This window comes from Pipistrellus kuhlii, unplaced genomic scaffold (genome assembly GCF_014108245.1).
Source record: "Pipistrellus kuhlii isolate mPipKuh1 unplaced genomic scaffold, mPipKuh1.p scaffold_m20_p_35, whole genome shotgun sequence".
Taxonomy (NCBI): domain Eukaryota; kingdom Metazoa; phylum Chordata; class Mammalia; order Chiroptera; family Vespertilionidae; genus Pipistrellus; species Pipistrellus kuhlii.
In genome coordinates, this window is record NW_023425535.1 from 1,515,240 (window position 1) to 1,532,463 (window position 17,224).

Below are 17,224 nucleotides of genomic sequence, written 5' to 3' on the forward strand. Positions count from 1 at the left end.
CATCCAGGTAAATCGAAAAAGTTTGAAGACCAACAATTACAAGCATTATTGGATGAAGATGCGTGTCAAACTCAAAAACAACTTGCGGAAACATTAAATGTTGCTCAGCAAACAATTTATGATCATTTACAAGCAATGGGAAAGATTTGAAAGGAAGAAAAATGGGTGCCATCAACTAAATGAAAGACAAATGGAAAACTGAAAAGTCAGTAAAATGTCTTTTTTGTATTGAATTGTGACTGGCGATGAAAAGTGGATTTTATTTTGAGAATCCCAAATGCACAAAATTATGGGTTGATCCAGATCAACCATTGACATTGACTGTAAGGCCAAATCGCTTTGGAAAAAAGACAATGCTCTTCATTTGGTGGGATCAGGAATGTGTGGTGTATTATGAACTTCTAAAATCAAGTGAAACCATTAATACTGATCACTATCGACAACAAATAATCAATTTAAATCATGCTTTGATCGTGAAACCACCTGAATGTGCCAGAAGACATGGCAAAGCAATTTAGCTTCATGATAATGCACCATCACACACTTTAGTATAAAGTACTGCCTATTCTGACAGTTAAATATTAAAACAAAATCCATAGTGTTTTAAATTACATTGTCCACTCACTTTAACCAGTTAAAGACATGTTAAAAGATCTTGCCTGGGAAGTATTAACCCACTCACTATACTCACCAGACCTTGCTCCTTCAGATTACCACTTGTTCTGATTGATGGCACACGTACTTTCTGAGCAGCACTTCAAAACATACGGAGAAGTTAAAAATTGGATCTCTGAATGGCTGGCCTCAAAACAAGAAAAGTTCTATTGGGGTTTTATAATTAGTATTAACTTCTAACATCTACTTTTACTTCAGTCTTCAGGTTTCAAAAGTAGTCTACTATGAGGTACAACTTACCTAAAAGATGGGGCAAATGTGTACCTAGCGATGGACATTATTTTGAATTAAAGCACTTTTGATGTTTCTCTTGAAATTATCATGTTTTCTTTGATTATAACACCCGCCATTATTAACTGGTACACCTTGTAAATATGATAGTGGTAGAGATTCTTTAGTTTGACATCCTGAACTGCAGTGGATCTTAGAATGGCTCAGTCTTCTGATCATTTTTATCTATTTAAAGTACCAGCCTTCATTCTACAGTGTGTTGTCTTTTGGCCCTTGTATTCTAAAACCACAGTTTAATAACATAAACGAAAAAACACCAAAACAGGCCATCCACGAGTACTACCTAAATTCTTTTTGAGAAACCCTGTTTTAGTGCCTTCATGGCCTTAAAACAGGATTATTGAAGAATTTTCTTATTTTTAAAAGCTTAAATGTAGAATAATAATAATGTTTTAAATTACATTGTCCACTCACCTTTTTAGCAATTTCTTAGTGTTCCATGATTGCTTTAGGAAGGATAACTGCTGTAATCTGAATTCCCCTTGTTTATTTTACAATAGATTCAACAGAACAGAGTAATCCATTGAGATATTTTATCTAATAAAAGTGTAATATGCAAATTGACCACACCAGAGCTACACCCACAAGCCATGCTCACCAGCCAGTCAGAGCAAGTATGCAAATTAACCCCAACCAAGATGGCTGCAGCCACAAAGAGCAGGAGAGAGGCTTGAGTTTCTCTGGCAATGGAAGAAGCCAAGCTTTCCGCCTGCCCTTGCTGGCCTAAGCCTCCACTCAAAACTACAAAGTTTCAATTGTAGAAGGTAAACAAATCCAAATAGAAATGGCAGGAGCAGCAGAAGGCTTGGCTCCGCTCCAGGCTACAAAGTTTCAATTGTAGAAGATACATAAATCCCAGATACCAGGGGAATTGCTTGGGTTGTCAAGGGGCATGGCTGGCCTGCAAACCACCACTGGCCCCTTGCCCAGATTGCCTCATGCCCCAGCCTGATCTGGGACACCCTTCAGGCCAAACCAGCTGGCCCTCACCCATGCACCAGGCCTCTATCCTATCTAATAAAAGAGTAATATGAAGATTGACCATAACTCAAACACACAAAATCAAGATAGCTGCTCCCATGTGGTCAAAGATCCTGCCCCCATGTGGACACAAGATGGCCACCACAAGATGGCCATCAGGGGAGGGCAGTTGGGATGGACCAGGCCTGCAAGGGAGGGCAGTTGTGGATAATCAGGCAAGCAAGGGAGAGCAGTTGGGGGTGATCAACCCTGCAGGGGAGGGCAGTAAGGGGTGACCAGGCCGGCAAAGGAGGGAAGTTGGGGGCAAACAGGCTGGCAGGGGAGCAGTTAGGCATCGATCAGGCTGGCATTGGAGTGGTTAGGGAGTGATCAGGCTGGCAGGTAGAAGCGGTTAGGGGCAATCAAGAAGGCAGGCAAGCGAGCAGTTGGGAACCAGTAGTCCTGAATTATGAGAGGGATTTCCGACTGCCCATTTAGGCCTGATCCAAATAGGCCTATTTGGATTAGGCCTAGAGGGGCAGTCGGACACCCCTTGAGGGTTCCCAGATTGGAGAGGGTGCAGGCTGGGCTGAGGGATACCACCACCACCACCACCCCCCCCCCAACCCCCCACCCTCGTGCACAAATTTCGTGCACCCGGCCTCTAGTTCTATAATTTTTTCCTTTGTTGAAAGAATGGATAAAAGTGTGGGGCAAAAGTAGGCATACAGTTGTGAGTACGTGAAACACAGAGTTTATTCTTGTATTATTATTACTATTGTATTTTCTATATGAACAACAGTAAACCTATTACCCCACCCTGTAAATATCATATACTCTTTTTTGCTATTTTTATGCATTTGTTAAGAGAACTTAGAGATGTTAAAAATTTTTAAAAAGCAATGTCCTCAATAGTTGATTTACTTAGTAATATTTCTGTAAGTGAAGTGTCTGATAATTTGCAAGGAGTGGACTTCTTTGTGCTTTATTGATTTGTGCTATCATGAATTATGAAATAAAAACTCACTTAGAAATTGATAGCTGGAATAGAGAATGGTAGGAGACCTCATAGTAGACTACTTTTGAGACCTGAAGACTGAAGTAAAAAGTAGATGTTAGGAGTTAATACTAATTATAAAACCCCATTAAATAAGAGTGTAAATGCTACTTTAAGTGTTTTTTTCTTACCAACTTTGAGGAATAATTTACATATAAGAAAGTGCATGTTTTTAAAATATGTAATGATGAAGTTTGCATAGATCTGTTAAGCCCTCACTATAGACAAGGTACAGAATATTCCTGTCACCACCAAAGATTCCTTTTACCCCTTTGTGGTTGGTTCTTCTTTGTTTACATTTTTACATAAATAGAATAACATAGTACGTAGAATCAAGATTTTTGAGATTTATCCATGTTGTTTAGTGTATCAGCTGTTTGTCCCAGTATATACATTGTCCATTCACCTTTGATAGACACTGCTATTTAATACTTTGTGTGAGGTTGTGAAATCAGTTACAAGTAATTAGAAAAAAAAAATCCTTAAAATCTCTTTTTTTCCTCTTCCTAATGGAAAATCCTGTATTATGGCTGTGAGAGAAAAATAAAACTTTTTTTTTTGCCATGTTACTTTATGGTTGATGTTCCCCTACTCCCACTCCTTTTTGAAAGAACTTGAATATCCCCTGATTTCAAGTAAATAATATATACTTTTGTTGGCTCAGATTTTAACCTAGAGGGATGCTTGGTGATTATTTCTATGACATGAAGTAATTTTTAGGAACTCTTTGGCAGAGTTAATTTTTAAAAACTTCTTTAATGATGAAGAAATTTGGAAGATTTATAGTAATGATCTAACTGTGTTTTTCAGATTTACCTACACTTACAGTAAAAAAAGATTGGGGGGGTATGTATTATAAGTTTTAACAGTTATTTATAAATATTACATATTTATTACTTTATTGAGATATGCACATCATAAAATATAATCAAAATAGAAATTTAAAAGGATGAAATAAAACATAATTGTAAATAACAGTTCTTTCTGCAAAACTAATGGATTATTTTATGCATTACCCACTCTGGTGCTAAAAAAACAAAATTTTACTGAGTACATTTTAAAGATCTTAACAGCTTTTTTCAACGATTCATGCATTTGGGCAACAAATAGAAAGGAGCTCCAAAGAGCTGTGCAAAATAAAGACTTATAAAAAAGAAGGGAGCGGGAACAAGGAAGTTATAATAGCAAAATGGATTGACTGTTGCGAAGTCACTTTCCTTCAGGGAATGGCAAGGGTCTATCAGGCAGATTACCTCATTGGTGCCAACCAGGTGATTCCTGATTGATGGTTTAAGATTCTGTTTATGGGAGAGCCAAAACTGTAATTAAGTTTGGTTTAGTGATATGGGTTCAGCATGTGTCTCTGTTTTGGGCCTATTTTATTTTTAATACTACTAATCCATTATAAAGTACTGCCTATTCCGACAGTTAAATGTTATACCAGTGGATGGTGAACTATTTTAACTTTTCATTCTACATAAATCCTTAGTTCGTGTGAACTGCTGGGGGAAGATAACTATTAATTTGTAGTTTATAAAAATAGTGAAAATAAAGGAAAAATACCATTTTGTGCATTGAGGCAGTGTCTATTATTTTATTATTGCCATTTCAATCAGGGATCCTTTTCACGTATTTGTTTCCTAATTTACTGTCCCCATGACATTTAAAAAAATATTTTAATTGAATTCAGAGAGGAAAGGAGAGGGAGAGAGAGATAGGAATATCAATAATGAGAGAGAATCACTGATTGGCTTTCACCTGCACACCCCATACTAGGGATGGATCCTGCAACCTGAGCATGTGCCCTGACTGGGAATCAACTGTGACCTCTTGGTTCATAGGTCTGCACTCAACCACTGAACCACACAGACTGGGATAAAATTTTAATACTGTAAATATACTGTATATTTACACATAGTGTGACCCTTTTAATGGCCAGAAATCATAATTTTTAATTTTTAATCCTCAAGATCTAATTTTGTCTACTTAATTTGTATTAATTATCTCTATTTAGAAGGTATGTTTTAGAGTAATTGTTTTTCCCTTATTACTTGACCTATCTAACTCATATTTCTTAAGTAAATAATAAATTAGTATGCATTTTGTTGGTTCATAGTTACTTATGTGGAACAGTTAATGGTAGGAGGAAGTTTGTCTAGCATTAAGAATTTTACTGGAAGTAATTCATTAAGGAGACAGTCTATTCATAGATAATTTACTTGACTCTATCATGAGGTTTTCTTTATACTTTTTCCATAGGATGCTATTCTGAAATACAATGTGGCATATTCTAAGAAATGGGACTTTACAGCTTTGGTTGATTTCTGGGATAAGGTAAGAGTATGCTTATTTCTTTAACTATGAAAATAATATGACAACTATAAAAAGTTTAAGAAGAATATCTAATTCTGTCACACTAACACAATTATCTTTTATTTTTGTAAAAAATATTTCCTCTTATTATTTTATAATAATAACAGGAAATATTTCCTGATATTTTATATACATTTATAGGAACTAATTTTGAATTTTGTTTTATTCTTTTTCTTTTAAAATTGTATACCATTATCAACATTATCAGTGGCTGCATATTTCATAACTAGTTTTTGAGAATTTAATGATTCCCATATTCTTAGACATCTAGGTTGCATCTAGTTTATGTACATACACACACATGAACATACATATATACAGTTATGTGCCACTTACCAAATGGGATACATTATGAGAAATGAATCCTTAGGTGATTTTGTTGTCATATGAACATGATAGATGTTTTATACTTACACAAACCTAGATCATCTAGCCTTCTATACATCTAGGCTATATCTTGTAGCCTGTTGTTCTTAGGCTACAAGACTGTGCAACATGTCACTGTACAAAATAAAACAGCATGAGATTAAGTCATATACAAGATCCATCACCACAGTGCTCACACCAACACCTAACTTGTGGCAACCACTAATCTTTTCCATCTCTATAATTTTGTGATCCTTTTTATTGGTGAGTAGTATTCCATGATGTAGATATATAATTTGTTTAATGATAGTCACATTTCAGGATATTTGGGTTGTTTCCAGTTGTGGGTTATTACAACAATCTGCCATGAACTGTTGTGTGCAGGTTTTTACACGAACATACATTTTTATTTCTCTGAGGTAAATGCCCAAGAGTATGATTGTCAAATTGATAAGTCTTTTTTCAGTTTTAAAAGAAACTGCCAGTATACTTTTGCTAGATAAGCCTTCCAAAGAAAGATACTTTATATACAATTAAAAAAAATTTTTTAAATGTTTTTTCTCACATTCATTCATATTATGTATGTTTCATTTACAAATAATAGAAATAGTAATTTTAGAAATGGAAATATTTTGAAGTATTTTCAATATTAAATACTTTGATTTACCTAATAGAGAATAATTATTGAACTTTAAATAGCTCCTATATTTTCATACTAGAGGCCTGATGCACAGATTCATGCACCAGTGGGGACCCTTGGCATAGTCTGCAGGGATTGGGCTGAAACTGGCAGTCCAACGCCACCTGCTGCTCCTGCCTGCTGCTTCTACTCCTCCCGGCCACGCAGACTCATGCCCAGTCAGTTCCGATTGGGAGAGGCTCACACCACTGCAGCAGCGCTCGCCAGCCATGAGCCTGGCGTCTAGCGCATAGCGGTTAGCTGAGCAGCACTCTCACTGTGGGAGTGCACTGACTACCAGGGGACAGCTCCCTTGTTGAGCATCTGCCCCCTGGTGGCCAGTGTGCATCATAGCGACTGGTCAGTTGGTCAGTCGCTTAGGCTTTTATATTTATGGATTGGAGCTGTTCCCTCTGTGGCCCTTTTTTCAGATAAATTACCATGAGCTAGAATAATATTGTTATTTCTATTGTAAATAAATGTTTGTGATTTAGAGATGGACTTTCTTGGTCAGAGTGACATAGCTGTCCCTCGCAGAGCAATGTATCCGAATCAGTGTTCTTTCTACTGTTGCCTGCAATTAGAGTATGTTGTTTTTTGGCACACACTCTCTCCTCCTACTTGCTGCCTTATTTTCTATGCTATAACAGACATGTTCCTTCCTTTCCCTTTTCAACGCTTTACATATACCAAGTGCTTGTAAGTAGTTATGGACTAGATTTCAAAGGCGATCAAGTAGTCATATTGGTTTTCATGGTTACCAAGGTCCAGAGAATATTACCTAGAAGCAGCAGTGCAAGTTAACAAAACCTTTTTTTTTTTTTTAACAAAACTTACGTTTCTGATTCCTGCCCCCACTCCCTGTTCATGCTACAAAACACACCTAAGTATAACATACTTTTCTTCTCTAAGCATTTTAGCTAGTGACGTTATAGTGTTCTTGTCAGTTCATTTACTCTGTCATTACTGTACCTGACTTGTTTGTTCTCTGGACTGCTCATGGTAATCCAAAAGAAAGTGTTTGGTTAATTATGTGATCAGGAAGCAGACATTAAGGTTGTTATGAACCTTTATAGTTATTTCCTGTTAATTCAGAAGAGCCTGAACATATGAAAATGCGTCTACAATAGTATAAATAACACCACCACTCACTTTGTCCCAGAAATGTTTTGATTATCTCTCAGAATATTTGTGAGGCAATGTGATGCACAGTTGTGGCCCTTAAATTTATTGTGTATCTGAATCCTGTAGAGGGCAGTTGAAACACAGTTTGCTGATCACCACCCTCTTGAGTTTCTGATTTTGTAGGTCTCGGGTAGGACCTGAGATTTTGCATTTCTTTTCTTTTTTTTTTTTTTTAATTTTTGGGGGTGGCATTAGTTAAAATTGCATAGCATATATTGCATTGTGTGTTCGCCACCCAAAGTCAAATCTTCTTTCATCACCATATATTTTACCTCCTTTACCCATTAGCTCCCTTTCTCTTGGGTAACCACCATATTGTTCTCTTTGTCTATGAGTTTTTGTTTGTTTGTCATGTTCATTTGTTGCTTTCACTTTTATATACCACATATGAGTGAAACCACATAGTTCTTGATGTGTTCCATCTTAACTTACTTAACATGATATTCTCAAGATCCAACCATGTTGTTGTAAATTGCAGTATTGTATCTTATGGCTGAGTTGTATTTCATTATATACTAGAGGCCTGGTGCACAAAATTCGTGCACTTGGGGGGTGGGGGTGGGGTCTCTCAGTCCAGACTGCACCCTCTCGCAGTCTGGGAGCCATTAGTCGGATATTCTTAGTGCTGCCATGGAGGCGGAAGAGGCTCCTACCACTGCTGCTATGCTAGCCAGCCATGAGCCCGGTTTCTGGCTAAGCGGTGCTCCCCCTGAAGGAGCACACTGACCACGAGGGGACAGCTTCTGCTTTGAGTGTCTGCCCTCTGGTGGTCTCTGCGTGTCATAGCGACCGGTTGTTCTGCTGTTTGGCCAATTTGCATATTAGCCTTTTATTATATAGAATAAGGTCTTATGGGCAAGGCTGCTAATTCAAATTTTTTTTTTTTTTTTTTTAGATAAAGAGAGGGGCAGAATTTTCACTTGAGCCTAAGCTAAAATTGCCCTTTGCTCGCCAGGACCGGTTTGGCTCAATAGATAGAGCGTCGGCTTGGGGACTGACGGGTCCCGGGTTCGATTCCGGTCAAGGGCATGTACCTTGGTTGCGGGCATATCCCCAGTAGGGGGTGTGCAAGAGGCAGCTGATCAATGACTCTCTCTCATTGATGTTTCTAACTATCTCTCTCCCTTCCTCTCTGTATAAAATCAATAAAAAATATATTTAAAAAATTTTTTTTAAAAAAATTGCCCTTTGCTCAAAAATCTGCATACCACTGAGACACATCTTGGTGAGGCTCATTCTGGATCCCCACACTGTTCTATCGATATTATGTGTATAAGTATTGGGAACCATCTTATCTCTTTAGTGAAAGGAACCTTTTGTTATGTTACAATGAATAACTTTATCTCATGAGTTTGTTTTGGCTTCAAGCCTGTATCCAGTATTCATGCAGCAACTTCATCTCTTCTGTTCAATATTTACCTGGCATATCTTTTATTTTATTTTCTCTAAATCTTTCTAGATTTTTATATATTAGATAGGAATAGCCCATGGACACAGAAAATAGTCTGGTTATTGATTTCTTTTTGCAGTTGATTTTCAATTTCAAAGCATTGTGGTTAGTGAATACGTTTGGTATGATTTCAACCTTCTTAAATTTATTGAGGCTACTTTTGTGTTCCAATATATGGTCTGTCCTTTAGAACAGTGTTTCCCAAACTTTTGACATATGTGTACCCCTTCTATAATTTTCATAACGCTGAGTACCCCTTGTACTCATGAGAATGGAGAATTAGGCGCAGCTAAGCCCCACCAAACTCCGGTGCAACGGGTACCCCCACCAAACTTTTCCCGTACCCCTGGGGTTCGTGTACCACACTTTGGGAAATACTGCTTTAGAATATTCCATATGCACTGGAGAGGAATGTATAATCTGATGTCCTAGGATGAAAGGTTCTATAAATGTCAGTTATGTCCTTTTGAGCTAATGTGTAAGTTAAAACCAATATTTTTAAAATTGATTTTATGTTTGGATATTCTTTTTTTTTTTTATTGTGAAAACATGGTTTATTTGCAAAGAAGTTCTGAAATGTTGTAGTATTTATTAGGTATGGCTTCTTTTGTAGAAATCAGAAACACATATATCTTTCTTCTTATCATCTAATCTTATCATCTGTTCTTACATTGTACAATACCTTTAAAAAACAAGATTTGATATTTAGCTGCATGTTCAGCAGAATAATGAATTGAAGCCTTCTGCAGTTCAGGCATGGACAATTGTTCATGAACCTACAAAGACTTCTTGTTACAAAAATAATTAAATGTGTAATGATTATACCTTTCATTAGTGTAGGTATGTTTGGATATTCTACATAAAGCTGTCAGTGGGGAGTTTAGGTCTCCTACTCTAATTGTTTTTTGTTTTTTTTTGTCAGTTTCTCTCTTTAGTTGCTTTATATATTTTCGTGCTCCCTAATTATGTACATATACACTGAGTGGCCAGATTATTATGATCTCTGAATGCATAATAATCTGGCCACTCAGTGTATATCCTATATAATAAAAGGCTAATATGCAAATTGTCCCCTCCACCAAGAGTTCGACCAACAGGCAGGCTGGCCAACCACCCATGAACGAGTTCATGCACCTGGCCTCTAGTACACACACACACACACACACACACACAATGGTCAGATTATTATGCATTCAGAGATCATAATAATCTGGCCACTCAGTGTATATTGAGAAATGTTATGTCTTCTTGATGTGGTCTCCCTTTTATGATTATAAAATATGCATCTTTATCTCTTATTACCTTTATCTTGAAACCTATTTTGTTAAATATAAGTATGGCTATACATGCTTTTCTGTAGATGTTACTTCCACCCTTTCACTTTGAGTCTAACTTTGTCTTTGCAGTTTAGGTGTGTGCCCTGAAGACAGTATATGGTTGGGTACTGTTTTTTGATGCAGTCTGCTCCTTTTTATTTATATTTTATTTTTTATTCTTTCCTTTTTTATTTATTTTTTATTTTTTCCTTTGTATTGAATTTATTGGGGTGACAATGGTTAGTATAAAATTATACAGGTTTCAGGTGCACAATTCCACAGCACATAGTACTACACTATATTGTGTGTTCATCATCCACAGTCATGTCCCCATCATTTACCTTCTCTTTCACTTATCCTCACTCCTCCCAAGCCCCAGCAGGCCACTTCCATATGCCAGCAAATGCTTCACCCTCTAGTGACTGTGTCCATTGGTCATGCTTATATCCATGCACATAAATCCTTTGGTTGATTTCTTACCCTCACGCCCCAATGGTAACAGATGGCAACAGCATGGATGGGTCTAAAGAGTATTATGCTAAGCAAAATAAGCCAATCGGAGAAAGATAGATACCACATGATCTCACTCATTTGTGGAATATAGTGAACAACATAAACCAATGAAGAAAAATAGATCCAGACAAAGATCCAGAGACAGAGAAGCATTCTGGATCTATTCTGGATCTATTTTTCTTTATCAGTTTATGTTGCCTAATGCTCTCTAGACCAATTCATGCTGTTACCATGCTGTTGCAAATGGTAAGAGTTCCTTCTTTTTTTACAACAGCGTAGTATTCCATTGTGTAGATGTACCACAGTTTTTTAATCCATTTGTCTGCTAATGGGCACTTAGGCTGTTTCCAAATCTTACTCTCTGCCATTTTATTGGTAAATTCAATTCACTTACATTTAGGGTGATTATTGATATACTAGAGGCCCAGTGCATGAAATTTGTACATGGGTAGGGTCCCAAGGCCTGGCCAGCAATTAGGGCCAATGGGGCCTTCCGGCTGTAGGCTGGGGCTTTTCTTAGTTTGGCAATGCTCCCTGGTGGTCAGCATACGCCATAGCACGATTTCAAACTCCTGAGGTGACAATTTGCATATTAGGCTTTTATATTTATAGACTAGAGTTCTGGCTCACGAAATTCGTTCATAGGGGGGTGTGTCCCTTAGCCTAACCTGCAATCTCTCCAATCTAGGATCTCTCTCACAATCCAGGACTGCTCGCTCCATATTGCTCACCTGCCTGCCTTCCTGTTTGCTCCTAACCACTTCTGCCTACTAGCTTGATCACCCCCTAACCACTCCCATGCCAGCCTGTTTGCCCCTAATTTCTCTCCTCTGCCTGCCTCATCACCCCTGACTGCCCTCCCCTACAGGCTTGATCGCCCCCAACCACCCTCCCTTGCAGGCCATCTTGTGTCCACATGGGAGCAGCCATCTTTGATCACATGGGACAGCCATATTGTGTGTTGGAGTGATGGTCAATCTGCATATTACTCTCTTATTAGATAGGATTGAGGCCTGGTCATAGGTGGGGGCCAGCTGGTTTGGCCTGAAGGGTGTCCCAGATCAGGATGGGGGTTCTCTTGGGCATGGAGCGGCCTGGGCGAGGGGCCTGTGGTGGTTTGCAGGCCAGCCATTCCCCCCGGCAAACATGCGGAGGCCCTGGTATCTGGGATTTATTTACCTCTACAATTGAAACTTTGTAACCTGGAGTGGAGCCAAGCCTTCTGCTCTCTCCATGGCCACAGCCATTTCTGTTGGGATTTATCTTCTATAATTGAAACTTTATAGCCTTAAGTAAAGGCCTGGGCTGGCCAGGGTGTGCAGAAAGCTTGGCTTCATCTATTGCCAGGGAAACCCAAGCCTACCTCCTGCTCTTTCCATGGCCACAGCCATCTTGGTTGGGTTAATTTGCATACTTGCTCCCGATTGGCTGATGGGTGTAGTGGAATGATGGTTAATTTGCATACTACTCTTCTATTAGATAGGATAAGAATTTTCTGTAACCATGTAATGTTTTGTTTTATGGTAGCTCTGTGCCTTTATGGTTCTTTTCCCTTGTGTTTAGGTTTGTTTTTTTGGTTGGTCAGGTTCTATGATTTTTCCCTCTGTTTTTTCTTTTTTTATGTTATGTGTATCAGTTCTGGATTTTTGTGTGTGTGGTAACCATTACATTTATATAAAAGAACCTTTATTTTATACAGTAATGATTTTCTTCTGAAGTTAATCTTCATTCCCCTTTGCAAATTCAGACCTTTACTCCCTCCTGCTTTATGTTGTTTTGTTTCGTTTTTCCCCTAATATTTTGATTTTTTACAGAGAGGAAGGGAGAGGTATAGAGAGCTAGAAATATCAATGAGAGAGAAACATCAATCAACTGCCTCTTGCACACCTCCTGCTGGGGATGTGCCCGCAACCAAGGTACATGCCCTTGACCAGAATCAAACCTGGGACCTCTCAGTCTGCAGGCCGATGCTCTATCCACTGGCCAAACCGGTTAGGGCTGTTTTATGTTTTTGTTGTCACAAATTATCCCTATTTATGCTGTGTTCATTTTCAAATTGCAATAGCTATTGTCTTCTCCTTTTTAACTGTGTGTGTGTGTGTTTGTGTGTGTGTGTTTTTTTTTTTACCTCCTTTAATCTTTAAATTATATTTAAGTGTATATTACCCTATTCTGAAGAAAAAGAGTTGCATTTTCCTTCTTCTGTCTGTCATCTTACTCATAGTTTTGTATCCTTTTGCCTTATTAAGGTGGAATTTCCCCTCTCAGTATTTTCTGTAATGGAGGTCTTGTGGTCCTAAGTGTCCTCAGCTTCTGTATGTCTGGAAAAATTTTATTTCTCCTTCTTATCTAAAGGATAACTTTGGTGGGTATATTATTCTTGTTTGGTAATTTCCCCCAGTAGTTTGAATATTTAATTCCATTTTCACATCAGTGTTTCTCTTTCTCTCCTTTTCACTCTCTAAAAATCATTGGGAAAAATATCATTGGGTGAGAATTAACAATAACAATAACGATAAATCAATCAATCACATATTTCATGTCTTTAAGTTTCCTTTCTGGAGATTTTATTTAGTTATTTATTTTTTTAAATATATTTTATTGATTTTTCAGAGAGGAAGGGAGAGGGATAGAGAGCTAGAAACATCGATGAGAGGAAGGGAGAGGGATTGAGAGCTAGAAACATCGATATAAACTGCATACCCCCCACTGGGGATGTGTCTGCAACCAAGGTACATGACTTTGACTGGAATCGAACCTGGGACCTTTCAGTCTACAGGCCGACGCTCTATCCACTGAGCCAAACCGGTTTTGGCCTTTCTGGAGATTTTAATTTTGAGCTGCCTCATTACCTTGGTTATTTATTGTATTTCATTAATTCTTTCTCTGCCTACACATTTAAGGGAATGATAGGTCTTTTTATTTTTATTTTTTTAATGGCATTCTTTATTTAGCAAATAGCTAAAAAAAAAAAAAAAAAAAAAAAAAAAGTTTCTTTTGTTTTCCAGTAGGTGGTGATGAAGCACAAGTTTTTGTTTTCCTTTGCATTGCTCTGGCTTCTCAGATCTCCTGGGCTGTGGAAATATTAGGTCTAGTAATAATTAATGTCGTTTTCTAATACTTTTTTAAATCGAATTTATTTAAACAATACAACAAAATTTAATCAACAATATAGTTGCCGTTGTTTTCTACTACTTGTGCCCAACGATCAGGAAGCATTTTAATCCCTATGTTGTAAAATTCTTGTGATTTTGATGCAAAAATTTTGGTCAATGCATTTTTGAGGCATTCTTCATTATTAAATTTTTTTCCAAGAAGAAAGTTTTGCAAAGAACAAAACAAATGGTAATCGGAAGGGGCAATATCAGGAGAATATGCAGGTTGGGGGAGAACTTCCCATTCCAACTGGCGCAGTTTTTCAGCAGTGATTCTTGCAGTATGCGGTCGTGCGTTATCGTGCTGAAGAATTACGCCCTTCCGATTAATCAGCGCGGGTTCTTTTTCTCTTAAAGCTTGGGCTAACCTTTCTAATTGGGCACTATACACTGCACTTGTAATGGTTTGGTTAGATGGTAAAAGTTCATAATGAAGAATTCCTTTAAAATTCCACCAAACACACAACATCACTTTTTTCGCATGCAAGTCAGGTTTTGGCGTGGGCTGCGGAGCCTCATTTTTTCCCAACCATTGAGGTCGCCTTTTCAAATTAACATACAGCACCCATTTTTCACCTCCGGTAACAATTTGCTCTAAAAACGGCAAACGGTTTTGACGAGAGAGGAGCGAACTGCAAATTGTGACTCTGATTACGGTTGTTGTCGGTCAACTCATGAGGAACCCATTTTCCAAACTTTTGGACTTTGCCAAGTGCACGCAATTGATTGGAAATTGTTTTTTGTGAACAATTTAAAGTTGTCGCAAGCTCTTGTTGGGTAATTTGAGGATTTTGCACCAAAAGAGCTTGAAGAGCTTCTTGATCAAAATTGGACACACGGCCTCGACCACTCTTGTCATCTAACGAAAAATTTCCCTCGCGAAATTTCTCAAACCAACGCTGGCATTTTCTGGCGCTAACTGCATCTTGACCAAGAGCACTACAGATGTTTTTTGCAGCCTCACTTGCTTTTCTTCCTAATTGGAACTCGTAAAGCATGCAGTGCCGAATATGCTCTTCATCCGCCATCTTCTTAGCCCTAGTTTTGCAACAAAAACCAAACCAAACACAAACTTTTTCAAGCAAAACTTGTTAATTGCACTTCACACATTCTGTAGATACCACGTGTTTGAAGGTTATGTCAATACAAGTCAACGCCAAGCAAGATTTTAAACGAATGTTTAAAAACGACATTAATTATTACTAGATCCGATATGTTGCCCGGTATTTTCTGGGCAGGTGGACATCTCCTCTGTGACCAGTTCTACTCGGTTTCAGGGCACCACCCCTGTAGAAGAATGTGGGAGGAGGTGGTGAAGGGGCACCCAGCCCCTGTTCGGGATCCTCCCTGGCCGCCTGCCGCTTGGTGCACTGCTATTATACATCCCCCAGTGGTCCTATATTGCGAAAGGGCACAGACTGGGTTGATGCTCAATGCAGGAGGAGGGGAAGGGGGTGCAGCAAGGCCTAGAGGTGCACGCTATGGCCCAGAGATTCCAGCAACCACAAGCCCAGAGCTTGCTTTCTAATAAAAAATTTTTTGAATAAAAAACGGGGCTGGATGCCACCACCCGCCACCCTGGGAAGAACAGCTCCAGGAAGGAAAAGCCTCCCCATACCCCGCCAGCCTAGCCTGCGCGCCACAAAGGACCACACACTGACCATGGCGGTGTCCCCTGTCCTGCTTCCCCTTGGTCCCGCAGCTCATGGCAACTCATTGGTGACGTGCAGGAAGTGTAACCCCTCTGACTCCAAAGCCAGTTGGGCATACAGCTGCTTCCTGTCCTCCCTGGCGAATGCAGCACTGCTGGGCCTTACCACATCAGCTCTGGCTTCAGGCTTCTGACTTCCTGCCCACCTTTTTGTATACTATAATATGTGTGCTTGGGGGCGTGGCTTCTGCCTCCCTGGCCAATAGCACTGCAGCACAGCTAGAGAGTGGCAGGACACAGCCACCAGGGCTGGATGGGCATTGATTTAGCCTCTGACTGACCTCCATGTGCAGTTACACTGTTTACATTTGTATGGAAGCAGGGCAGCCGGCTCCTGCCACCCGCATCACTGATCTCCATGTTCCTCCTCCCGTCCGGGATCAAAACCTCTTGGGGATGAATCATCCCAGTAATGGCCCCAACACTGTCACAGACATTCCCAGTCATTACAGCCTGTTCCTCAGCCCACAGTGCCCTGCTCCACCCACTGCCACTCCACCTGTCAACCCCTGAGGACCACCTTATGCTGTCCTGTCTGAAATGTGAGCAAGATCTCAAATGCTACCTTGCCCTTTCTTTTTCAATAGCTCCCTCGCCCTACCTTTCTTCCTCTAAAAACCTTGCTTAAAAAATATATATGGCCAAAACCGGTTTGGCTCAATGGATGGAGCATCAGCCAGGGACTGGGAGGGTCCTGGGTTCGATTCTAGTCAAGGGCATGTGCATTGGTTACGGGCACATCCCCGGTAAGGGGTATGCAAGAGGCAGTTGGTCGATGATTCTCTCTCATCGATGTTTCTAACTCTCTATCCCTCTTTCTTCCTCTCTGTGGAAAATCAATAAAATATATTGGGGGGAAAATATATATATATGGCCGAAACCAGTTTGACTCAATGGATAGAGCATCGGCCTGTGGACTGAAAGGTCCCAGGTTCAATTCCGGTCAAAGGCAGCTGGTCGATATTTCTCTCATCATTGATATTTCTAGCTCTCTATCCCTCTCCCTTCCTCTCTGTAAAAAAAAAAAACAACCAATAAAATATATTAATGTGTGTGTGTGTGTGTGTGTGTGTGTGTGTGTGTATGTGTATATATATACACACACACACACACACACACACACACACACACCGTATTTTTCGGACCATAAGACGCTCCGGACCATAAGACGCACCAGTTTTTAGAGAAGGGAAATGAAGAAAAAAAGATTCTGAAACAAATAGTGTCCTAAAATATTTTATGTGCATTAAAACCCAACATCACAGTCATAAACACATGTAATCAACCCTGTAAAGTAAACAGCAGCATTTAGAACCATTTTAGAGCTGGGCATGCACACAGAGACCACACAGAGCCGGGCAAGTAAAAAAACTTTTTTTTTAAAGTATATGTGTAGGCTATATTTGGACCATAAGACGCAGGGACTTTTTCCCCCCACTTCTGGGGGGGGGAAAAAGTGCGTCTTATGGTCCGAAAAATACGGTATATGATTG

General features: G+C 39.2%; 1 protein-coding gene across 4 annotated transcripts in view; it reads left to right on the top strand.

The window, feature by feature from the left end:
* PARG (poly(ADP-ribose) glycohydrolase) overlaps positions 1–17,224 on the top strand; it is a 144,269-nt gene that overhangs the window by 17,607 nt on the left and 109,438 nt on the right. For all 4 annotated transcript variants that reach the window (XM_036461280.2, XM_036461278.2, XM_036461279.2 and 1 more), the window contains one exon: positions 5,243–5,317. In XM_036461280.2, coding sequence (XP_036317173.1) covers positions 5,243–5,317 — 75 coding nt within the window. The remainder of the gene's footprint in view (positions 1–5,242; positions 5,318–17,224) is intronic.